The sequence below is a fragment of the Lathamus discolor genome, chromosome 13, assembly GCF_037157495.1.
Source record: "Lathamus discolor isolate bLatDis1 chromosome 13, bLatDis1.hap1, whole genome shotgun sequence".
In the NCBI taxonomy this organism is placed as follows: domain Eukaryota; kingdom Metazoa; phylum Chordata; class Aves; order Psittaciformes; family Psittacidae; genus Lathamus; species Lathamus discolor.
The window spans coordinates 2,773,438-2,799,336 of NC_088896.1; the positions used below are offsets into that span (position 1 = coordinate 2,773,438).

At 44.0% G+C, this 25,899-nt stretch overlaps 1 protein-coding gene across 5 annotated transcripts in view; it reads left to right on the forward strand.

The window, feature by feature from the left end:
* The window catches only part of GAS7 (growth arrest specific 7), a 96,749-nt gene that overhangs the window by 57,523 nt on the left and 13,327 nt on the right, over positions 1-25,899 (forward strand). For 4 of the 5 annotated variants that reach the window (XM_065693579.1, XM_065693580.1, XM_065693583.1 and 1 more), the window contains exons 6-11: positions 7,469-7,558; positions 9,854-9,969; positions 13,756-13,839; positions 17,274-17,352; positions 21,991-22,119; positions 24,643-24,766. In XM_065693579.1, coding sequence (XP_065549651.1) covers positions 7,469-7,558; positions 9,854-9,969; positions 13,756-13,839; positions 17,274-17,352; positions 21,991-22,119; positions 24,643-24,766 — 622 coding nt within the window. The remainder of the gene's footprint in view (positions 1-7,468; positions 7,559-9,853; positions 9,970-13,755; positions 13,840-17,273; positions 17,353-21,990; positions 22,120-24,642; positions 24,767-25,899) is intronic. The other variant, XM_065693581.1, reaches the window with a different exon arrangement.

The following is a 25,899-nucleotide window of genomic DNA, read 5'->3' on the forward strand; positions in this document are numbered from 1 at the left end:
TCAAGCGCGATGCATCAGACAGAGAAAACCAAGCTAATTTTAACAGCTGTTTGCTCCAAGCCATTGCCTGCATCAAGGAAGCATTGTGAAAAACAATTCTCATACAGAGTGTAAGCTGTAAAACAATGTAAATTTTCCCCCAGTCTCCTGGGAGGTTATATTTGTTCGGCACCACTCAAGCTGACACTGGGATGTTCTGAGTAACAGAGCTGTAGGGCATATCCTTAGCTTTCTGTCAGATGTTTTTTCTTGGTCTGTAGCTGTGCTCAGGCAGAACCTCTTCTTGCAGAGGGGATTTTTGTGACTAAGTCTCTCAGAAAAGCAAATCTCTCCTCAGACTGAAATCCTGTGTTATGCAAACTGTGGACATGAGGTGATGTCCAGCAGCTGCAGCCTCGCTGTCTCTGTTCCGCTGCTTCCAGCAGAGGAGTGGGAGTTTGTTCCTGTCTTCCTCGGACTGCATCTGCCTCTTTTACATCCAAATAACCATTTAGGAACATGACTTCTGGAAATCTTGAAGGATAGTGGGAGCTGGAGTATTTCTCATCTATGCACCCAGCAAGAAAAGAATATGATTTTTTTTCTGTTTGGTAAATTAATCTTGAAACCACTGTGTTGTCTGTTTTCTTTGGAAGGGTTATATCAGAGACTGTTATGAAACTGCTGCTTGCACAGATTATTGATGCTCTCTTAAGAAGCAGCAGTCCAGGTCAGTGGTCTGTGGTCTGTGTTGATTTTTGCAGTGAGATTCAAAATGGACTCATTAGTTTTAGGCTGGATGGTTTGCTGTTTGATTCCTGAAGAGCTGTATCTGGACGTGAGTTACCCATGGAAGCTGGAATTCCTTTATTATACATGAGGCAGAGTTAAATAGAGAATGTACTGCAGGGTATCGACTCGGGGAACCCGCCATGTCTCACTTGAGGAGCAAGAAACCTCTCTGATGATATGCTGCTTCCGAGTGTGGGTTTCCTTCTGAAGAATGCTCTGGTGTCTTGTCAAGATACAGCATGACTTGGAAAACACTGGCATTTGCATTGCGTATGTTGAACACATAAATGAATACATGCTGCAGATGGGAAGAGGGGCAGCCTACATGCAGTAACTTGGTATTTTCTGCTGCTGTGCTCTGCGTCTGACATGACGTGAGGAAAACAGTCTGAGGCTGCATGTTCTCTTCTGCTCTGGGGCTGACTGCATGGCAGAAACTGTCTGAAATCCCTTGCATGGACCAGGTCATCTCTCAACCGTTGTACACATGGACCAAATAAAGAGGGCTCCTAAGCACTTCTGGTGGAACCTTCCATTTGAAATAGGAAGAATATAAATTGACCGTGTTAATAATCAGAATTTCAGTTGTTTGATCTCCCATCCTGTTGTACCATAACTGCAGTATCACCCTGCCAGCGCTAAAACCACATGAAAACTCATGATATCAAAGCTGCCTAGACACAGTCCAGGCATTTCTGGGCCTCTCCTGACTGCCCAAGACTCTTCTGAGATCTCCAGCCTTTGCATTTGACTCTTTTGCCCAAACAGGCCCTCACTGCATCCAGTGGAGTTGGCTATTGTACTTTTTGGGTCTCAGCTGGAATTGTAAAGCAGATACTGAAGTTAAGCTATCTGGCACAACCATGCCATGTTTAAGGTGCTGTGAATATGTAGAAATCAAGAAAAATAATGTGCATTTTGAAGTTGAATAAATGAACAAGCATGTGTTGCCCTCCTTTAGTCACTTTAGCATGGCCCAGTAAGCTCGCCCACTGTCTGCTGCTTTATTTATATAGTGCCTTATGTAATAAACATGTAGTTGATTACCTAAGCCTTGATCAAATTATTCTTGGTTTATTCATGTTGCTGGGCAATGTGTCATTTACTGTCAGTGCTGGTAGCAACTTCAGAGTCTCCAGAGAGTTTGAAATCCACAAAATGAATGTGTGTGTCCAAACCAACAAAGTTTCTTGCTCGTGTGCATGCTGCCTTTGTGCAAATTCTATGCACTCACCTGCCACCCTATGACTTTTCTTCTTCTGTCACCCCTTTGCATCTCAGACACGGTCGAGAGTTACCTACAACCATGAGTAAACAACTCATTTTGCCATCACTGCCAATGTATTCCTGTGAAACGTGAGCTGGAATATTTAGTTGCTAAAAGTATAACTGCTTTTGCTCATGATCAGTATACAGACAAAAGTATTTTGAACCATTTATTGAGTTTGGTCCACAGCAGGCTTGTCAAGAGAAATGCATCAGTTTCTGTTGCTTGTCTGGGTCATGTCCCCCTGAGCTTTGTTGTCACCATGGTTTTCACAGCATGTCTTCTCTGTCTCTGTACCTTCTTGTAGCCTCCGTGAGCCCTGGGCTCTCCCACAGATTTGATGGTGCCACTCATGTCCTGTAGGAGCTGGAAGGACAGGCTGTTGTCTTCTGGCATGTTTGCTTAGCTTATCCCTGCAGTACGCCTTGCTGGTGCCTTGTCATTAATTTTGCTTTGTTGCAAGCTGACAACAGCCATTATTTTTATTAGTGAAGAGGCGAAATGAGGAGTTAATATCGTGATGAGGCTGATTATCACCTCAGCAGAGCCTATGCAGGTCATAACGCCTTGTTTTCCCTTGAAGTTTTGTGCCTCCATCCTTAGCTGAGATGTGTTTTAATTTGTTTTGTTCCTTACTGCCAATTCCAGCTGTAATAGTCAGCTTCTGCACACGTCTGTTCAGGCCTTGCTGGCTATCAGCATTGTAGAAAGAGGTTAGCGCTGCCATGGTTTGAATTTGGACCTTGCATGTAGCCTGACTGGCTATCAGGGATGTAGTGAGAACAATGGTCCCTTGTATGGGGAGGGGGCATTGCTGTCTGTGGGACTGATAAAGCTAATTAATGCTGTTAGTAAACATCAGGACATCATTGTGAGATGTTTTGACTCTCTAGCATCAAAAAGCTCATCAGTGGGACTAAGCTAGTGAGCCTGAGTGGGGGATTTTTAGCTATCTTTGATTTTAGGAATAAGAAGAAGAGCATTCCAGAGGGAGAATTGTGGGGAGAATGAGATGTGGTCACTCCACTACTGGCATGTGGCCATGTTCTGCTCAGTGCCAGCTCAGTGTTCTCCTCCCTGCTGGGAAACCCTGAGAGGTTTTAGAAATGTTTGGAAATACAGATCTAAGAGCTCTTGTTGTATGAAATCTGTGGTGATGAAAGGAAAGAAGGAGTCAGAGGATTTCCTGTGCAGCTGTATATAACTTTCAGTAATATTCATAGAGTCTCAGAAACTTTCATGCCCCCTCCAGGATTTTGTTCAGAAAACTGTAAGTTCTGTTAAATTCTATTTACCACAGAAATAATCTTGCAAAAGCTTCTGCATTTTATTTTGTCAATTCTAACACCAGTTTCCTTTTAAACATGATACTCAACCCAAATGGCCTCATGACTTTTCCCAGACCTTTCAGCATTGTTTCTAGACAAGTATAAGCTTCGGAAAAGTGGAGGATGTTTGATTTATTTAATAAAACTCTGCATCTGATGATATTCTTTGAGGAACACGTGAATCAACTCTACTCTGATCACCTGTTGATATGTGTACCCACTGCTCCTCTTCCTGTTGTGCATGTGGACATGGTGCAGTGCGTTTGGTCCATACACAGTCCAAGCATGGGCATTTCCAGTGACTCTGTATTTATTTCTTTAGGACATTAGTGATGTAATGGAGTCTTAAAGTTCATTAAGCAGCTTCCAGCCAACACAGATTTAGTTTTGGGAAGCGGATGCTGGTTTTAGTGGGAAATATGAATTTCCTTTGCAGTTTCTCTTTGCAGATTTCTAAGCAATTCGCGTGCCACTGTATGTGCTCCCTGCTGCACATTACCTTCATGTGCTGGTGGGCAGTGTGGTGATGTCCAGTCTTCTGGAAAGACTGTAAAATACACTTAGGAGGTGCTTATTTGCCCCCTTCTCATTATCCAGTGTGAGAATGTTTGCACGCAGCTTTGGAATCCTTAGTACAAGAAAGACATGGACCTGCTGGAGATGGTCCACAGGAGGACCACAAAAATGATCAGAGGACTGGAGCATCTCTGCTGCGAGGAACGGCTGAGAGAGTTGGACTTGTTCAGCCTGAGACGACTCTAGGAAAACCTTATTGTTCTTAAAAGGGGCCTACAAAGATGGGGAGAGAGTTTTTAGCAGGGCCTGTTGTGATGGGATGAGGGGTGATAGTGTTAAACTGAAAGAGGGAGATTCAGGCTGAGGAAGAAATTCTTTACGATGAGGGTGGTAGAACATTGGCAAAGGTTGCCCAGAGAAGCTGTGAATGCACCATCCCTGGAGTCATTCAAGGCCAGGCTGGATGTGGTTGTAGGCAACATGATCTAGTTGCAGATGTCCCTGCTCATTGCAGGGGGCTTGGACTAGGTGATCTTTGAAGGTCCCTTCCAGCCCAAACTGTTCTGTGGTTAAATTCTATGTTTCCATGTTTGATTCTCCAGTGTTGTGTCCTAGAAGTCTGCCTTGAAAACACTGCTGTCTTCATGGAAAGCATTTGGTTCTTTCTCAGTTGAAACAAGCCATTTTGAGCAGCACGAAACTCCACTCAGCTGTGTTTCCACAGGGGACCTCCTAGCCATTCTCTGAAAGTCCACCAGTAAGAAGATATGTGTAAATCATAATAGCTTGTCCTTTCCCCACTGCAGTACTGGTGCTGCCGATAATGGAGGTGTACATCATTTCCAGCATCCCTAAAACTTCTGTGGAGTCTCTTTACCTCTTTTGCGTTTTGCTGCTAACTATTTTTAACTTGAGCTAAACCCAGTGTTCCTATAGCTTGGCAGTCTGCTCTTGTGGGGCAGCACCTTGTCCTGGATGCTCTGAGGTGTGTTGTGTAAAGACACATGGTAGCTGCGCACAGGTCAGTGCTGCATGCAGGCTGTCAGAGAGGGTCTGGAGGGGCTAGAGGGGCTTCGGGAGATGGAGATGCTGGAGGAGTTGGAAATGCTGTAGAGGATGGTGAAGACTGGAAGGGCTGGCATCCAAGTGACCTGTGGCTGTGACCCAGATTTTTATTCAGTGAGTGTGAAATGCAGCATCCAAGCCAGAAATCCTCAAAGCCAGAAGCTGTTTAAACCTGTCTTGACACCACATCCTTCACTTGGTTACCTAGAACATTGTCATTGCTGACAAGGCTCTGTTTCCTGTATCTCCCCTGCTCTGGGAGGATAAGCTGCATCGTTGCTCACTCATGGGAACCAGTTGGCCCACTGTGATACCTGGCAGAGTGATTGTTCACAGGTTCTGAGGCCATCTCAGTGTTTTAAGATAAAACTACAATATGTTGTGTTATTTGGGAGATGGTGTGTGTCTATGGCACCATAGAGGCATGCCCAGGTACAGCAGTGGCATGGAATTTGGTGATCCAGCAAAGTGGAGCCTTTTCTCTGTCTGCCCTTGTGCACCAGTCTAGCACTGGTCCAGGTCAGTGCTTATTGGATGCTATCTGAAGGCAGCAATTTGGCTTAAGGTTTATAGCCACTATTTATAAGTCATCTGGGCTGATCAGTTGTGAGGCATCCTTGTAGGGATTATGGGATCTGCGTGCAGGCTTTTAGATCTTGATGATCTCTGAGTGGAGAAGAGAAGGTAACCCAACCTAACTAACTGAAGAAAACCAGGGCAAGATGGGCTTGCAGTGTTGTCCTGAGATAACTGAGCTGACAGAGAAAAGGCAGGAGAGGAAAATTTTAGCAGAGACAGAAGGTATTCTCAGTGGAGCATCCGTTGTGGAGGAGCTTCATGCTGGAGGCTGTGGTGGTGACTGAGGTCAGCCTGGGTTAACACAGGGCCTGACGCTGCAGCATGGGCAAGCCCAGCTGACTGCACAGGCACATCCCCTGGCATGCCCCAACACTGCAGGGATGTGAGAGTGAGCACTAGCACCTCTCTTTCATGGCCATCCCACTCTGAACTGAGCTGGTGTTTTATATCTCCTGATATGTGGCACTTCTGCTGTGGAACGTGAAGGAGCAGAAGGTGTTTCCAGCAGCTCCTGTAGTGGAGACTGTGTGGCCGCAGGAGGCTGGCTTTGGCTGGAGTTGCAGTACCACACAGCTGCTGCCTGCAGAATGATGGTGAAGCAGGAGCCCTGGTCTCCTGCAGATCAGATTGAAGCCTGATGGGAGCTGAAAGGGAAGATGCATGGTTTAGAACCTGTAGGTACAGGGTCCTCAGCCTGCTTTGAAATGGACTTGGCAAGCTCTGAACAGTGATTTTTGTGGAGACGGGGGGTGGGCAGAGCTCTTGCATTATGTATGGGACAGCCCCTGAAACTTCAGCATGGGCAGCCAGCAGCAGAGCCAGTGTGGGTTTGTAGGAGCAGCGTTGTATCAGCTAAAAGCTTTGTCTGCACTGCTCTACCATGGTGGCTTTACTCTGTGTCAGCACTTTGCTGGTCCTTTTTGATCCCCTCTGAATAGCCAACAGGCAGATTCACTGTGTGTAAGCACTCCTTTTAGGTCTGCCCATGCAGCTGTGCTAACCCTGCCCACAGCTTTGTTTCTGGATTTCCTGTGAACATTAACTCCCCAAACCCATAGTTACATTTGCGAGTCTTCCATCCCCAACTTCTGTTTGTTACTCAGTTAATACACTCTTAGTGTCCTGTGAACCTGTGGGGGCAATAAGAGCCTGATTTTAGTGTGCCTGCCCAGCAGAAATGCAAGGGAGCATTATATACTGGCAGTGAGCTCTAACTCTTGCTGATGCTTCCTCTGAAGGGCTTAACTACATCCAGAGTTATTCTGCAGCACCTTCTGCAGTAGCTGTCATGCTCTTCACTTCCATTGTGCTTTTATCAGGCTACATTTTCTACTGTGATAACTTAATAAGCACTTGTACTTCTTTATGCCTTTGTTTAATGATTGTGTGATGAATCCTGTCTCAGATTGCTGTGGGTTTTGTGTACTGAAGGCTACCTCACTTAAGAGAGCCCCTGTTCCTTTTTGCAGGGTGCATCACTTTCAACTGGAAAGGTCTCTGGAATGAACAAATAACACCTTTTTTGTGTAATCCTGTGAGAGACTAAGATAGCCGAGGTTTTCTGATGAAATACTCCAATAGTGCCTTCAGTGCTGTCTGCTGCTCACAGCATTTTGTGTGTTCAGGGTGTTCCACGTCAGGACTTCCCCTACATTTTGTTAGGGATCTAGGAAAACTCCCTGTATGGCACTTTCCAAATCAAGCAGTTTTCCTCATGTGAAACGGGGAGGTGATTTTCCTCTGAGGCAGCACTCCTGCTTGCTCACAGGAGCTTTCTGGGAATACTTAGCTGCTGTTTCCATGAAACAACCAATTTTTCTTCTCTGACATTCATTCACTGGATTTTCTGATTGGAAGAGTGTGTATATAAGCTTTCATTTGCATAGATCTCATCAACAGCTCCATTTCATTACCTTCTAACTCTCTTGCTTTTTTGTTACAGATAAACTGTGTGACTTTCCCCCACCCTGACATAATGCCAGAGCAGCAGTTGCTGAAACCTTCAGAGTGGAGCTACTGTGATTATTTCTGGGTAAGTAGGCAGCCAGCCACATGCCATATTGCAGCTCTTGAGCTGCTGAAAAAGTGGAACAAACAGCTTGATTTGTGGTACAAAGTAAAGGAGAATTTGGGCTGAAATGCAGCATATTAGGGCAGCACAAGGGAGACGGAAGACACCAGTGGAAACCATCTCAATGGTGTCAGATATGGACGGTTATTGGAAGAATGTCCAGAAAGGCAAGGTCAGCTTTCAGGAGATGGCTTTGGTCAGTAAATGGGGAGGATGTAGGACAAACTACACATCTCGAAATTCCTCAGCCAAAAGGGCTGTGCAGCAGGAGATGGCTGGCAGGCAATGATATTTCACTGTTTCCCAGAGCATGAGAACTAGGAATGCGTGAGGAAGCTGGGAGTATCACATTTACAACAAGCAAATAGAGTCATAGAATGGCTTGGGTTGGAAAGGGCCTTAAGTTCATTTAGCTCCAACTCTGCCATGGGCAGAGACACCTCGCACTAGACCATGTTTCCCAAGGCCCATCCACCCTGGCCTTGAACAGTGCTGGGGATGGGGCATTCACTTAGATTCAATACCCTGCATTTGAAGACAGCTAATTGGAAATGGAAGCTCAGATCTCAGTACCAAATTCAGGTCTCTGCCTTACTCAAATGTGTCTCTGGGTTAGTCCATCATAAAGATGAAAATCAAGTCGCTGAATTTGGTGAAAGTCCTTTAAAACTTTCTGTTAAATTGGAAGACTCTCTCCTATGGGATATTCTATAGGACAGATGATAAATGACTTTTTAAAGGATGAAGTTTGAGGAGGATGGGCTCCTAAGTAGCTATTAAACGGAGTAGTTTTAATGCAGGCTTCAGCAGGGGAAGTCTCCAGTGACTGTGTTTCTGTGTGTGCCCTCTCACACTTAGCTCCACTTTCAGGATCCTGGATCAGATTAAAATGATACAATAGTTCTTCAAGTGTGGAGCTGATAGAAGAAGACTCTTCTACTGGGAAGCTTTTTTGGGGGTGGGTGAAATGCCACCTCCAAAATGAAGATTTTCTGAATTTTGGGTGTGTTTCAGTTACGGGATGTTGAAGCATTTCCATTTCAAACAGCAAAATAAAGAGTTTTACTTACAAAAAGTGTAGTTGTTGGAGTCACAGCAGCACTTCCCCTCATGTGTGCTCAGTGTTGGTATGGTAACTAATGGCAAGTTGTAGTAACTTGCTACAATACACTGACATATTTGCAAATTGTCACGTTCCCAAACCATCAGATTTTCTTCAGCTTCTTCCAGTGTTGTGATCCCAATGAGCAATAAGTTGTTCATGGTGTAGAGGCATATGTTTTGCACATGTCTTGCAGAAGTCGCTGCTCTCTTTGATTCTTTCCATTTAATCTTGGCCACCACTTGGTTCCTTGGTTTTGGTCTACTCTTGCTATCAGTGAAACTCCACTGAAAGCTGCCTTCTGCAAGCTTGCATCCTCCCATAGCTCTGCTCCCAGGATTTTTCATCTTGTTTGGTCTTGTCATCCATGACTTGCCTTCCTTCCTCCATCAGCTCCACTCCTCCCATTGTCTCAGCTGCCCAGTGCCTGCTATCACACTTGGATTAATGTGGCATTTTCCTTTGTGCAGATGTGCAGCACCCGGCACATCAGAGCAAAACCTGTGGCCCTTAGGGAAGTGTTTTGCAGGCCTGTTAGAAGGGGGTAGGAAATTAAATTCTGAAATAGAGAAATACAGAAAGAACAGAGAGAAAAGAGCAGAGAGAAAACTGACTTGGTCCTTGTAGCAACCCTGAAGTCAGTGGAGCAAAGGGTAGAAAGGCCTGTGCTGGAAACAGTGAAAGATGGGATGCGTGGTGGTAACCTGTTGAACAAGTTGCTGCTTTGCCTTGATTTACAGTTGACCTGTGCAGACTGGCTGCATTTTTCTGAATGCAAGTCAGGGTTGAACCTGACAGTCTGTTAAAGGTTGTTTAAGGCTACATTACCTCTGGAAGGAGCAAGCAGTGTCCTCCCTGTCCTCCTCCTATTCTCTTGTGCTGCCTTTCTCTATGCAGGGTGAGCCACTGGGGGTCATGCTTGCCAGAGCCAGCCCCAGTGCTGGGGCACTGGAGTAAGAGGACTGGGAGAGAGAAAGTATTGGACTGTTCCTCTGACAGGGGCTGAGGTGCTTCAACTATCAGCTGTGATCAGGGGGGGCTCTTTGACCACCACTACTGCCTGTTGCCCTGACTCCTTGGGCAGTAGAGGCTTGGAGCTGCATGTCTGTGCTTTTGATCCATATCTTTTTGCTGAACTTGCTTTTTCCTTCCAGGCTGATAAGAAGGATTCACAAGGGAACAATACAGTGTCGGGATTTGAGATTCTTCTTCAAAAGCAACTTAAAGGGAAACAAATGCAGAAAGAAATGGCAGAGTTTGTTCGAGAAAGGTAAAGAGCACTTTGCTATTAAATGAACTGTTTATGGCAATATATATTTTTTCCTGATTTAGATATTCCTTTGGCACATTAATTAAACTGTGTAAAAGATATGCTACCAATTCATAACATTTTAATTTTCCTTTAATGTCCATCCACACTCTCCAGCTTGTCTCTCCTGCTTTGCACACTGGCTGTCCATTTAGGTAGAGGGAACCAAGAAAGTTTTAAGTTGCAGATTCAAGGAAAAACCTGAACATGGAAAAAGAAAAGGTGAAGGTATTGTGAAAGGAACTATTTTGCCTGAAAAATAGAGAAGCGATTTGTTGACATAGAGCATAAATACAGTTCCCTATAGGAAGACGTAAAAAGACATCACTTGGGAATTAAGGTGGATATGGAACTGAAGTACACAGTGTTTATTCCCAGGAGGAAAGCAGATCACACTGGTGCTCTTGTCTTTTTTAAAGTATTAAAGATGTGGCAGCAGTGGAGAAATGAAAAGGATAGCACAGGCAATGAGGACAGTGATACAGGAGGTGCATAGGACCCAGCATCCACATGTGGTTCATGCTGCCTGTGACATAAGACAGTCCAAGGGACAGTGTCCTCTCTGACCCAGTGTGACCAGAGGATGTAGGTAGAAGGAAGGACCAGCTGACAAAGAAAAAATACAGTTGAAAATTAGGCTTGCTAAGCTGGAAGATGAGGAGAAGGTGAGCAGAATTGTGATAGCCATGGCCAGGGAAAAGAGGAGGATATCTGCCCCAAAGAAAGTAATACATAGTAAAATTTGGTAGAAACAAAAGAAGGGAGCATTCGAGAGGGATGGGAAGTTGACATGAAATGAGAGAACAAAGAAAGAACAGCTCTGACACTGAGAAGAGGCATGTTTATGTCCTCAGTAGAGGAGAAATAGGCATGTTGATAGAAGGAAAGGCAGAAAAGATTCACTGCGTGCTGGAAACAAGGTTTGGAATTGATTGTGAAGAGAATCTAGATGGGAGTTATAAAAAGATGAATACATTTTCCTTCTGTTTGGAACAAATGATTCAGGAGTGCTGTGTGTGGAAAAAGAGGAGGATGGCATTGAGCTGGAGAAGTTACTCACAGAAATGAGACTTCAGGCCATCAGGGGAACCTTTACATTTCCAGCTCAGAGGGAAGAAGGACTGATGGGAAGAAGGACTCAGGGAATACAAGACTATCAATAGGTGTTTTCATGTCCAGAAAAATCCTCTCCGTCTGCCTTCTGGAGGTGAGGTTTAGGCAGCTGATAAAGAAAGCTTTAAATAGGAAGCAGGGATGAGACGTGATAACCATATTTCTTCATCAATTAACAAACAAGAAGCAATGCTAACTGAAATTCAGTTTCTCAAGTAGGTTCTTTAAGAGGAACTACTTGTAAATAGCAATTCTATGTTTATTCAGCACCTGTTGACAAAGGTAGGGTTATAACACAGACTTTGAATTTGAATAAGACAGGCCTTAAAACAGGAGATCAAGGGTGTGGGTGTGAAGGAAAGGAAGAATTACTTTAAATCAAAAGTAAAAATATGGCTCAGCACTTGCATTAAAACAGCCAAGAAAATATGCAGACTGCCCTGAATAGCGTCAGCCTCTGAGTATGAGTTAGTAGCAAAGGAGCACAAATTGGGCTTTTGGCCTCTCACTTTTTTCGTCAATCTGGACTGTGCTTGGAAAATGTAAATCAGATTATTTAGCTGCTGCAATGTTCAGCAGGTACTTGTAAGCACCTTCCACTCTGTCTCATCCCTTTTTCTATATTTTTGGCCACTACAACAAATGGACAAGATTTCTGCAGTCTGTGTACTACAGGAAAAGTAATTGTGCTGTTGTTTGATAACTTCATTGTTGCCTTCTAATCTGGAGAAATAGTGTAAAAAAAAAAAAAGTGACTTAAAGTCACAACCACTATCTTCATCCAGTGGCAGTTGTGTAGATGTCTGTCAGATACCCTCTATTCACCTTTTCCCTGTGTTCCCTGTGTTGTCTTAATCTATTTAGTTTCTTCTTGCATGGTAGTCACATCAGATCATCTTTGCCTCCCTTTGGAGCTCTCTGTTTTTATTTCATCCATTGTAACAGCATGACTGAAAGTATCTGGGTGTGAGCACATGAAGTACTTTATTTCAAAAGAAGCATAAGAGCAAGGAATAAAACTCCAAAGAGCAACTAGAACTAAGTCAAGACAGCATGGGTCAAAATGCACTTATAATGCTTCTGAAACACAGGGAGTGAAGTTGGGAAACTTCTCAAGCAAGTTAGTGGAAACAAGAAACATGGAGGGGCGTTTAGGTGTGAAGGTGTAGTTGACTTGTGCTCCCTTTCCAGTCCATAGAGATTGCCATTTCTAAGACAAGATTAGCCTCATCATGAAGTACATATTTAAAGTAGGTCAAGTGAAGCATGCCTGGATCAAACTCTTTACATCGTGAGGTCCTAACCACAGCATAGCCTTGGTGCTGAAAGCTGTATTTGTTGGTCTTGCTGCAGCAGGTGTGGGGAGCTGTCTGGTTTTGTTCTCATGGGAGGGGGATGAAGAAGCCCCCACATGCTGGGCGTGCTCTGTAGTTGTGCTGTACCAAGCTGGGTATCACCTTGGGCTTCAGGCAGCTGCATCCCACACAGTGACATACACATCGTATTTTCAGAAGCCCAGAATATCAGACCCCTCTTAGCTGGCTCTAGGAATCCCTTTTGTATCAAATACAGCCTGCCTAACAGTGCTTACTCAACTAGCTGCTGCCAATGGGCCTGCCAAAAATACCCCACCTTCTCTCCTCTCAGTGGAAGGAGATGGATTTCTAACCAGGCTTTTCCCCTGCTTGTACATAGTTTAGCACAAAATCAGGAGTTGCTCCACCTGGATATCACTCAGCTCTCTTAGAGGTGCTTTATTGAGCAAACTAATTTGAAAACCAGCCAAGAGCCAGTTGTTTGCCCTAGTTGGGATCATGTCCACCTTGCATATGTCTCACTAGGAGAGCTCAGGGTAGTTGAGGATCGTTTTCAGGCATGATGCATGTCACCTCTGCACCAGCAGCTGCTCTTTTCTCCCTGCTGTGCAGCCAGCATTTATCCTCGTCCCCTTGCTCAACCCATGTTCTCATAGTGGTTGTGTGCCAACAGCCTCCCTCTTGTGCACCTCCACTGATGGCAAGCTCAGATCCTGTTCCTGTGTGGTGCTGCTGAGTGAACAGAGAGGAGGACAGGGTAGTGGGCGTGATGGGTGAATGGTAGAGCTGCACCACCACTTGTAGGTGGCAGAAGCCCCTGCCATACCTTCATCAGCTTTGTTATCTGTCATGGGGATCAGGAAGCTCTTGTATTCGTAGGAAAGGTGTAGTCCAGCACCACAAACCTCATTTGTATTTCTCCTGCAATGGTTCATTCCTTGATCTTTGCCTCGAGGATGTGTGAGCTCACGTTTAGTGGCAGACTGAAACACATTTTTCAAGTGTGCCCGGTTTTGCAAACAGTCCATGTTACACAGCAGAAACGCTTTGTCCTTGTTATTTGCTCTCCAGAACTGTAGCTTTTCCTTCAAATTTTATCACACATCTATCCATGCTCTTACCACTGCATTTTTGGCATATGGAGGGGAGAGATGGAGCCTGAAACTGGTGCTGCCAAACCCTGAAGACCGAAAGTAAAATTCCTGTGGCAAAATGTGTTAAAATGCAGAGAATTTCTTGAAATGATGTGTGTGGGTTTCTGCCTTAAAGCTTACTTACTGCTGTCTTTATTTTCTGTGTGTGTGTGTGTGTGTGTGAGTGAGTGTAGGATAAAGATTGAGGAGGAATATGCGAAGAACCTGTCCAAGCTGTCTCAGAATTCCTTGGCTGCTCAGGAAGAAGGGTAAGTATGTCTCTGTGACTTTTGCAGAAGACAAAGATTTTAATATAAAAAGCATTCCTCCCACACAGGTACATGTATTTTTCCTGAGCTCTCCCATTGAGTAGAGGTTTATTTAGCTCAGCATCCTGCGTGTGTTGGGGAAGATAGAATTGCTTTTCTTATTTTCCTTATGAAGATGTTTATGGTACAGTTTTACATATATGCATATATTACCAGTAACGTGTTTATGCTGTCCTTGTTCTAGCCAGTTCCTTTAGAGATTAGCATGTAGAAGTACTAAACTACTTTGACTATGGAAGTATATATAGAATATACTTACTGCTGAAAGTAGATCCGTAAGGTCAGGCCAGTAGAATTGTAGCAGCACAGGCTGAGAGGAAGAAGTTCCTTCTCATTGTGGGTCTGGCCCTCCAAGAGAAGCAGCAGTTTGTCCCTTACAGCATGTTCACACTTCAGAAGTTATTAAGAAGGTATCAAGCAATGCACTTCAGATTAGATTGCAGTTCAGTGAAAATAATGGAATGACACCACTCCTGAAGGATTAGAAGTTGTTAGCTCTGTCTATTCCAACATAAACCATCTAAGCACTGAAAACCAGGCTTTGAAATTATTATCCTCATCCTAGTTCTGACACAGGGTGTTTCTACTGGCAGTGAAGCTCCACAAGGTGTTTGCTCAGCTCCAGTAAGCAAGGACAGAAAGTGAAGGAGGCTAATTAGGCTTCTCCAAGCACCTCCTTTGACAATGGTTTCTGTTCTTTCCCCTTTAGGGGAGGGTGCTAACCTGCTTCTAGCAAACTAAAACAACTTTCTTCCACATCCTCCTCCCACTTTTTTCTACCCTGAATAGAAGAAGGAGAAAATATCTGAAACAATGAAGGGGGAGAACACTAAGGGAGAGTAGGTGAAAAGAGAGGGAATGAGGACTGAAGCATAAAAAATGTTGAAGTAGAGAGGTAAGAGGACATGGAGCAGAGTGCAGGGAGCTAGGAACACTGGCCAGTGGTGCTCTGTCTGGAGGAGTGGCAAGGTGAGAGAGTGGAATGAGGTCCTGCTGGTATTTTTCCTCCTGGTGCTATGGTGGCCAGACTGGCTAGGGCCAGGAGGAGGCTAGTGAGAAGATCCTGAGAACTGGTGAGGCCCTGGAAAGGGGAAAGGTTCCATTTCAAGAAGTGAGGGAGGAAGAACAGCTAACAGGAAGATCTGAAGGATCCAGAAGTGAGACTGCAGCCTAGCACACTCAAAGTAAGCATTCACCAGGGTCTTCCTCTCATTCCTGGGAAGGTGTGAGTTGGAGGACCCAATGAACTGCTCTGTGAACGTACCAGTTACCACTGCTGGTTTCATATTCTACAGACCATTTTCCAGCTTTGCTGTCTATGAATTGTCACAAAGTATGAGCTGTCCCTCCAAGGTCCTCTGCCCTCCTTAGGTGGTATCATGTCTCTGAGTGGAACACAAGGGTGCTGAGATGGGACTGATTTGTAGTATTGGGATGGTTCTGTGCAAGCTGCTGTAAGTAAAGTGCTGTTGCATGTACACAGAACGTGATATCATCCATACATCCAATCAAGTCACTGTAGCTGGATAAGAGATGCAGAAGATGCTTAGCAGGCATCTTCACTTGAACAGATCAGAGAAAATAGTGCCAGTGAGAACTGACAGTGGGAGGGTACCTCAGGGTGGAACTAGAGAAGGAGAAGAGCTGAGAGCATTTATATAGGTGAAACAATCTCAGGTTGTTTAGCTGTGGTGAGCACCATGCTTGAGGAGTCAACTCATTGGAGCAACCTCAGAGATGACAAATGAGTATTTTGAAATTGCAGATCACAGGCAATTTTTCAGGCTGTCAGGAAGGGGCACATCTGACTATGAAAACGGCTGGGTGAGAGAAAGGAGGAGCTAGGACGTTGTAGATCACTCAGTTTTGTTTAACCTCTGAAAAGTGGTAGAATAAACTATCAGGCTTTCTAGAAGCACTTAGTGGAAAACTAAGGTGATGAGCAATTATTGTGGATGCCTACAGAACAAACAGCGTCAAACCAAACTTCATTCTTCCAGTGATGGAGTAAAAGAAGAAGTCAGCATCATAGCTCTTAATTTATGCAATTTAATTGCAACTTATGCAATGGGAGATTCTTGTAGGGAGGCAGGCCTTTATTTTAAAGCCTAAGGTGCAAAATTAGGTGAGAATATTGCTACAGGGACTGTAGCAGTAGGACAAGGGGGAATAGGTTTAAACTTACACAAAGGAAGTTCGGGTTAAATATAAGGAACAAGCTCTTTACTGTAAGGGTGGTGAGGCACTGGCACAGGTTGCCCAAAGAAGTGGTAAATGTTCCATCCCTGGCAGTGTACAAGGCCGGGCTGGACAGAGCCTTGGGCAACACGGTCTAGCGTGAGGCATCCCTGCCCATGGCAGGGGGGTTGGAACTGAATGATCTTAAGGTCTTTTGCAACCCAAACCATTCTGTGATTCCGTGATAAGGTTCATCACAAATCCTGATTTATTTTTCTATGTCTTTGTTATTAACCTTGGATAGAATAAATTATGGGTTTACTGTGATCAGAGATGAGACAGAGCTGGGAGCGGTGGTGTGTACAGTTTGAAGGAAAGCTTGCAATTCAAAATGATGTGGTTAAACTAGAGAAATGAACTGGAAAGAAATAATGCATTTCAATGAGGACAAAGTCCCAGGTTTTCTACTTTCACAGGATGTGAAAGATACACTTACATAACAGTTTGTGGGAGAAGGATCTGGCTGTAGTGAATCACCAGCTTATTCATCAACAGCTTCACAATGTTGTCTAAAAAAGCATCGCACTGGGATATGTAGAAGAAAGAGTGTCTGATAGGAAATAATCTGTTACCAGTTTAGAAACTGGAAGAGACAGTGGAGTTTAGGTTATGGTGCTTTAAGAGGAATCCAGGCTGTTATAGGGGGTCTGGAGGAATGTACCTAAACTGCCATTAGTTAACAAATAATCTGTCTGAAGGAAAAGAAGATGTAATGGTTTTCAAATACTGAAAGGCTTCTCCGAGAAGAAGCAGAATAATCCATTCACCAAAAGGAGGATGTAGAGTAGAATGAGCAATGGAAAAACTGCACTGGTGAGGGTTTATTTTAAGAATTAGGAAAGAAACACTTTGTTCTGCTGAGGGTAAGATACTGAAGTATCTTGCTTATGGAGAGTCTGGCATCTCTGTGACAGGAGATCACTATGGCAGTGTTCTCAAAGATAATTCTGCCTTGGTCACAGAGATCAGTGATCTTCTCAGATTTCTGCTATCACTTTGCCATGATTTTGCTGAGCAAGATATGGTACAAAGTGTGGTACCATCTCTGTCTGCCACTATCTGACCAATCTTGCAGGATGCACAGGAGGATGTGCAGAAGACAGGGCATTGATCATTGTTGCTCTGTGTTCTTTCAGCACACTAGGAGAGGCTTGGGCTCAACTAAAGAAGAGTCTAGCTGATGAAGCAGAGGTTCACCTCAAATTCTCTTCCAAGGTAAGTAGTTCTTCCTTTTTGCAAAGATTTTTGCCATGTCATTGATGTGGATCTCCCTTCAGTGCTTGTTAGGGAAAATACACATACATAGGGTACAAATGTAGAACTGATGAACAAACTTACTCTGTCCATGCTTCCTGCCAGAATCCTGGGTTATTTAACTTACCTGATCAGTAAGTTAAATGATATTTAACTTGCCTGATCAGTAAGTTAAAACACATCTAAGCTTAATTTTTCATTTAAAAAAAAAAAAAATTAAAAGGGAAACTGATTCTAGAGGTTATTCACTTAGGGCAGTATGTTCCAGTAAATTTACTTAGAGCTCGTATAGATTATTTCTTTAGAGGAAGAAATGAAAAATAATGTTTGGCTTCTCAACAAGAATCTACTGTATCTGTTTGGAAGGAAGAGAACCAGGACTCTGACTTCTTCATATCGTTAGCCTTTGTGAAAAGTGCATTGGGAACTTCATGTTATTTTTGGATCTTCTCTCAAGTGATCCCCAAGGAGATTTCTTGTTCAAATTATGGTATTTAACTGGTTTTTTTCCACCACATGTGACACATTCTTGCATCCTGTCACATTCTCTTAACCTCTGTGGGTGATCAAGTTCAGTACAGTGGTAGATATCTCAGTACAACAGCCATGTTCTGGAGGAAAATTATAGCTCTGCACTGTTTATAAGTGATTATGCAGAGGTTACTCAGGCAACCAGCCGCTGCCTTGGTAACCCATTGCTCTGCTTCAAACTTCTACTTCAGAGCTGTAATTAGTGAAATACTTTTTGCTCCCCATTGTGTTCCTGTATTGTTTTCCAAGGGGAAGAAATACAGCCTGGAGTGGGGTGTGCAAGGAGGCAGGCAATGGACAGGGGCTCCTTCATTATTTTACTTAAGCCATGCACAGAAACTCCTGTATCATCATTTGAATTCTCCCCACTGTTTCCAGTGTACCTGCTTTGGGAATTCCTAGTTCTTTCTTTTGTTAACAGAATATGATTTTAAACACATTGATTATTGCTATTACTTTCAGATAAGTCGTTCTTAGAAGTAGTAGTTATATTTCTCATTGATAGTCAAACAAAACCAGTCAGTACAGTGCAGAGCACACCAAGAGTATTCAAACACAAACACCAGCCTTGAAGGCACTGAACATGTTTGTGACAGTCCTTCATAGCACTGTTACACTGGGGGTCACAGGTGACAGCACTTTTATGGCACTTGGCGCAAGTCCAGAGGAGGCCACAAGGATGATTAGGGGCTGGAGCACCTTCTGTATGAAGACAGACTGAGAAAGTTGGGGCTGTTCAGCCTGGAGAAGAGAAGCTGTGTGGAGACCTCAGAGCAACTTCCAGTGTCTGAAGGGGGCTACAAGGATGCTGGCAAGGGCCTCTTCTTTGGGGACTGTAGTGATAGGACAAGGGGTCATGGGTTCAAATTGAAACAGGGGAAGTTCAGGTTAGTTATAAGGAAGAAATTCTTTACTGTGAGAGTGCTGAGGTGCTGGCACAGGGTGCCCAGAGAAACTGTGACTGCCACGTCCCTGGCAGTGTTCAAGGCCAGGTTGGATGGGGCTTGAAGCAGCCTGGTCTAGTGGAAAGTGTCCATGCCCATGGCAGGGGGGTTCGAACTGAATGAGTTTTAAGGTCCTTTCCAACCCAAGCCATTTTATAATTCTGTGAAACATAAAATATTATACTGCTAATGCCTCTAGATACTGGCATGGCGTATGTATATATATATACATGCACACATGGAATCCTTCAAGAAGGCTGTCACGGAAGTGAAGCTTTTCTCCATTTATGTGATTATCCCTCAATGAGCTCTAGGAGGTGAGTTCTGCTGGACAAGAAGGTGCACAGGTATTTTACTGTTGAAGTCATGATGGGCTGGCCTGGATATGATGGTGTGTTAGCCCCATTCTGGAAATGGTATTGATGGAGCAAAGGGAAAAAATAAGTGATTGTGAAATCAGAATTGATTTCACAAACTCAGCTGGTTTGTTTCCCCAGCATCTAATACTATGGTTAAACCCATGCCTCTGTCTTTCTGCCTAAGTCTCTACCATACTGGTATAGAGATACATGATCTCTGTCCTGTACTTATTTTAGCAAACTTCCTAACTTCTTTTAACAAACTTCTTGAGATTTCAAGTCCTCTGTTGCATCTCACCCATTCAGTGATGGGTGTCAGAGTTGCCTGTATACACTGGTGCTTTAAATTTCTTCATCTTAGGAAAGTAGTTTATGTTTTTTTCATCTATTGCATGGATTTGTAAGTCTTGAAGTGAGATCTGCTCGTGAAAATATAAAAAGAATATAAATGGCCAACTATGATACAACATTTAAAAGCCTGGGTTGTTCACATGTGAATCTATTTTGATACTTATATTACCTCTTGCAAGATGGAAATGCAAGCAAGATGATGATAGAGGAAAGATGACTGCCTTCACTGAGAATCCACCTCTTTGATTTCCAAAACATAAAACTGGAGAAAGCAGTTGCCTTGTTTCCATTTTGAGCCTTTTGGTGATGCATTTCTCATCTTTATGAGGATCTCAGAATTTCCTGCCCCGTTATAAACTGTGGGAAATAAACTAATTTTGTTACTGTCTATTAGGCAGTAGAAATAGCAGTTAAATGCCCTCCTTTTTGGTGTGTCCCCAGCCCTGGGGACTTTAATAAGGGTTTTCACAGCAATGCCTACTTGTGTCAGATAAGTCAGGTTGCCACTTCTTCCACTGAGGATGACTGACTCATGTTGGGTTTGTTTACCCAGGTTATTCCAGTTATTAATGAAGCAGTCTGAAGGGCACACAGACTGTTTAGCTACTTTGAACTCAGCTGGACACAGCCTCAATATGTTGCATCTGGAGTTTACTGAAGCCACTCTGGATTTCTCTGGCATGTTTTGTTGAGCACTGACAATGTTCCTGGCGCAGCTACCAGTTTGTTCCTGTGCTCTTGAGAGAGCTCATGTAACCATGCTGGACCACAGAGTTGTGAACAGGTCTTTATTAGCTGGCCTAGGGCCATCCTGATGAGACTGTCATCTAAAAATTGTCCAACCTTCCCAGTCAGAGCTAGGACTATCACCACAGTGGATCACAGCTACATCTTTGTCTAGCATGGATTTCACCACCTCTCTGGTGAACCTGTTACAGTGCCCAGCTACCAATTTGGTGACATTTTTCTTCAAATTACACTCAGGCTGAACCTCCCAAAGCTCAATTGTCTGTTGTGACATTGCCTGGCCCTGATACCCTTGCATTTGACCTTCAGATAGCTGTAGGCCATGTTAGATCACCGTGGTGCCAGTCTTCATCTGCCTAAACAAGCTCTACTTTAGGCTTGTTTAACCTCTCCAGGATGTGTGCTGTAGGGCTTGGCTGTCTTTGTAGCCTCTCTTCATTAAAAGACTACACTAAGCTAGAATGAATTTTCCTTTTCCATTAAAATAGCATTGGAAAAAGGCCAAAAATACTTACTTTCAGGGACTATTTGATACTGCTCCACTGTGGGCCATGTTAGGTGATTATGGACCCAACTCATCTGCGTTGACAGTCGAACATCCCCACAGGAGGAACAACAGAAGAGTTTGGTCGCTTCTGGGGAGGTGAAATATCTGTATCCCTTCAGAGCACTTTTCCTAGCACATTTTTGTGTATGAGAAGGCCAAAGAGCAATATGATACAAACTCTATCAGAGCTGAATATTACTGTCAAGTCCTGCTTGTAGGAGATAAGTCACATTGGTGGCCTTGATGGATCTCTGATGAGTTCATTTCAGTGGTTTCTTGCTACCACGTTAAAGAGTTTCAACTGAATATTCAGGCTTCTCTTTAGGCTCCCGCATACTTGACAGAAGTAAATAAAACGTTTCCTTATTGGATCTCTCTTCACTGCTCAAGAAACACAGGCATGTCCCTGCGCACATAATGGCAACTGCTTCACCTTATGGCAGTCAGGGTTAGCAGCTTCAGTTTGTGTAACTTAAGGGGTTTTTAAGCAAGGTGCATCAATTAGGCCGGAATCAGAGCACCTCAAGTAGTGCTCTGGACATTGCCTGCAGTTTGAACTTACGTGGGAAGAGAGAACCGGGAGAGAGGAAGATAAAATTTCATCCTTTTGCTCCCTTCAGCCGGACTCTTCTCAGTGGTACCAGGCAATAGTACATGTGGCAATGGGTATAAACTAAACTACAAGAAGTTCCACGTGAACATGAGGAAGAATTCCTTTTACTGTAAGGGTGACTGAGCACTGGGATAGGATGCCCAGAGAGGTTGTGGAGTCTCCTTCCTTGGAGATATTCAGGAGCTGTCTGCACACAAAACCTGTACAGTGTGCTCTGAGTGACCCTACCTGAGCCAGGGAGGTTGAGCTGAAAGACTGATCCCTTCTAGCCTCAACCATTTTGTGATGCTGTGATATTCCCTTAACAGAGCTGTCCTGTGAAGAGCTAATTTTTGCAATAGCTTCACTCACAGCTCTCTTGGGGAAGAGAAGTGTTGCTGTATGACATTGCCTTTGGCTGCAGTGTGTCTGTTGCTTCCTCTTTGTCCTGAGCTCTGCTCAGCAAAAGAGCTGGGAATTACTGCCTGGCTCCTCATTATTGTCTTTTCTTCTTTATTTCATTACCAGCTTCAGAGTGAGGTAGAGAAGCCACTGCTCAACTTCAGAGAGAATTTTAAGAAAGACATGAAGAAGTGTGACCACCACATTGCAGACTTAAGGAAGCAGCTGGCCAGCCGCTACGCAGCAGTTGAAAAGGTGGGAGCAGAGAACAAACTGGGGAATTTGAGATACTACTGATTTGGACAGAAAAGCAGGTGCCCCATGAAAAGTTTCTGTTCTGTCACAAAGAACCACAAAGGTTTTGACTTTGCTGGGCCCCAGGCATCATTTGCTGCTTAGCTGGGAAACTGGGGGCTACAGGCAGGGCTAATGCATTATGGGCTGAGGCTTTTTGTTTCATCCTCCTCTTCCCAATTTGGGACAATGTATTTCTAATGCATTTGATTAAAATGCTCCTTGCTCATGTGCATCCAGAAGCCACATCTGTGTCCTCAAAATTTAAAAAGATGTTGCCTTAGAATAACATCAGGGTCAGACCAAAGGTGTGCATGGCTCAGTATCATCCAGCAGTGAAAAGCAGAGACTGAGGAAGGCAGGTCAGACCTGTCACAAAACCTCTCCCAGTTCCTGTTTTCTGTGCCTCACAGCAAACAACCTCACCTGAAAAACCCAAACAGTAGCAGCACCCTCAGATCAGGGGCTATTTTAACATGAACATCCAGCTGAGGTTGAGATTTACACCCACAGGTGTAAATCCACAGGTATAGATCTTATAAACCTAGGGGAGTTACACCCACAAAAAGTGCTCTTACCAGCAGCTGGCAGGAAATGGGATACCCATGCTTCAGCTGCCAAGACACTTGCGCCAAATGGTATCCTCATGTGGTTTGCTCTTGGGTGTAAGCTGGAAAGGAAAATACCATGTTCAGTCAATGCAGAAGGTTGTTTGGGCATTCATTAGGAATCAGAGTGCTCCTGAACAAGTTTGCCTGGGGACAGAATTATAGCAGGATACACACTGTATGTATGCAGGGGAGGTGTTTTTCTGCAAAACACTTAAGTTCTTCACAGCCATATCTGCAAAGAAACACAGTCCTCAGTAGGGGTATTGAAAAGAATGAATTGGAACCTTGAGAAGAAGGAATAAAAAAAAAGATAAAAGCCATAAGATCAGAGGGCTGGAGCAGCTCTGTTCTGGGGACAGGCTGAGAGATCTGGGCAAGTTCAGCCTCGAGAAGAAGGTGCTCTGGGGAGACCTCAGAGCAGTTCCCAGTGCCTAAGGGGGCCACTAGAAACCTGGAGAGGGGCTTTTGACAAAGGCCTGTACAGGCAAGACAAGTGGGAATGGATCTAATCTGCCAAAGGGAGACTGAGGTGAGATCTTATGCAGAAGTTTGACCTCATGGCAGCTTCCAGTGTCTGAAGTGGGCCTACAAAGATGCTGGAGCTCTTTGTCAAGGACTGTAGCGATAGGACAAGGGGTGGTGCATTCAAACTGAAACAGAAGTTCAGGTTAGACATAAGGAAGAAATTCTTTATTGTGAGGGTGCTGAGGCACTGGCACAGGTTGTCCGGAGAAGCTGTGGCTGCCCCATCCCTGGCAGTGTTCAAGGCCACGTTGGACAGGGCTTGAAGCCACCTGCCCTAGTGGAAGGTCTCCCTGCCCGTGGCAAGGGGTTGGAACTGGATGAGCCTTAATTTTCCTTCCAATCTACACCATTCCAGGATTCTCAGTGTGCCTCAGCACAACTTCTCACCAGATTGCTTTCCTGCGGCTCCCTCTTGCGACCTGCCGAGCCACGCGCAGTCTTTAAAACTGCAAAGATTCAAGTAATGCCTCAGGAGCGCAACTTGCAGGCTCGTGTGAAAACTGCAAGGTGCGAACAAAATACAGTCATCCGCATTCATTTTAAACACTGCAACTGGATAAAGAACAAATGTGGCCTCTTTTATAACAAGCCTGTGCAAAACAAGCTATTTCATGCACTTTTGTCACCCCAGAGAACAGTCAGCATGCAGATGTATAAATGATGTTTATTTGTCAAGACACTTAAGTAATTTGGCCGTATAAGTTCAGTAATGATACTGATAAATCAGGCTTTTAATTCCTGAAGAACTTTAAGGTAATTTAAGTAATCAGTTGTAACCAGGTCTCAGGTTCATCATTTCTGCAGTACTAACTGCTGGTATAGTGAACCTGAAGTAGCTTCTCTAAAATAAGACTCAAAGTTCGTATTGTTAGAGTTTCTAATAAGTGTATATTTAATCCACAAGGTACTTAAAAGTTAATTTTGTGAGATACTTGCATTTCTTTCAACAATTTAGATCTTAAGAAGAGCAAATATGGGGTCTTGGTGATGCTGGTTAAAACATTGAGAAGAAGCTTCAGATCTGCTTCCTTTCGGAAATAGTTACTAAGATAAAAAAGTTACTAAGAAACATGGAAGTCTGATAATGCCTTTTGTACTCTGCCTTTCTAACAACCTGCGAAGAGTTCAGATGCTGTTATGATTTGTTGGTGACGACTTGTATATGGTGGTAGGACATATCTTTGATCACCACATGGTGTCCTAAGAATTTGAATCCCAGTTGGGACCCCGTCTGATGCAGAGTCTGTGACATCTTAGTGACAGATACTTGTGTGAAGGAGTCATAGATGTCTGAAAGAAGCTGGCAGTTCTTTTGCTCTAAAACATATGGGTCTTTGATTACTCCAAGGCCCGGAAAGCCTTGACAGAGAGACAGAAGGATCTGGAAATGAAAACACAGCAGCTAGAGGTGAAACTCAGCAACAAGACAGAAGAGGAAATTAAGAAGGCAAGGCGGAAGTCCACTCAGGCGGGTGAGTACCTGTGTCCGTCAGTGGTGGGAGGTGAGCACAGCCCTGGGGAACAAGATGGGATGCAATTGCCCATCCACCCATGTGTGTCTTGGGTTTTAATATAGTAGCTACAAAGTCCAAGTGAATCATGCTATGAATCTGTCTGGTGTTAAATCCTCTGAAGAAATGAGCTTAGTTTTCCAAGTGAGACATCACAAAATGATGATTTTGATACTTGGGGTGAGAACAGTAAAAGGAGTGTGAATTGTCCTTTTGTCCTTTGAAAGTGTGCTGGGATAACTGAATGCTTGTGAAACTTTCACAGTCAGGTTCAAAGCAGCTCAGCTGAGAATGTTTTTTCCTTACATAGTTCCTTCCTTGGTTCTTTCCTAAATTCCAGTTACCCAGAGCTCTGTTGGTGCCTATTATGCTTCCTATTACTGTCTTTTTCTTTGAAAATGAACTTTTTGTCTTTTTTCCACTGCTACTCAGTGATTAAAGTGATTTCTGTTCTGCTTGATGTGACCCATGCATATTCTACAGAGGCTCAGACCAATTCTATGGGATCCATCAGGAGCTGTCTTCCTTGAGATCTGCAAAAATGATACATAGTAGCTTTTGAAAATCTATTTTAACTAGGGCTTTCATGTTTCATCCCTTCATAGGTCCATTCCTTTGCAGAATGGTCTTTCATAGTTGTGAGGCTTTTAAAACTTTAGGATAGCTGGTGTGAGTTTTGAAGAGACTAGGAAGAGTTATTTGCAGTGTGACCATGTGTACAGACAACCGTTTGAGGAGAAAGAAAAGTTACATGTTGAGCAAGTACGGGAGAGCTGAAGATTATATGGGAGTAACCCAGAGTTTGGTGTGAGTCTCCCCATCGGTTTCCCCCACTTTGTGCCACTGTTACGATGCATGGCAAGGGAGTACTTGCCCCATCCCAGCATCCAAGCCAGGGTGCTTGTGATGTGCACAGTAGCAGTATTTAGTGACCTAGCTTTGAAATGAGGCCTGCTGCAAGTGGTTGATAGGACCAGAGAGCTCTAGACCAGAGCCCTTCTACAATCCTGCCAGTTACTGATATGTTGCTTTATGCTCTCATGCTTTTCTACTGCTACTGTTCATGTTTTCGATGACTGAATGTACAGTGGCTC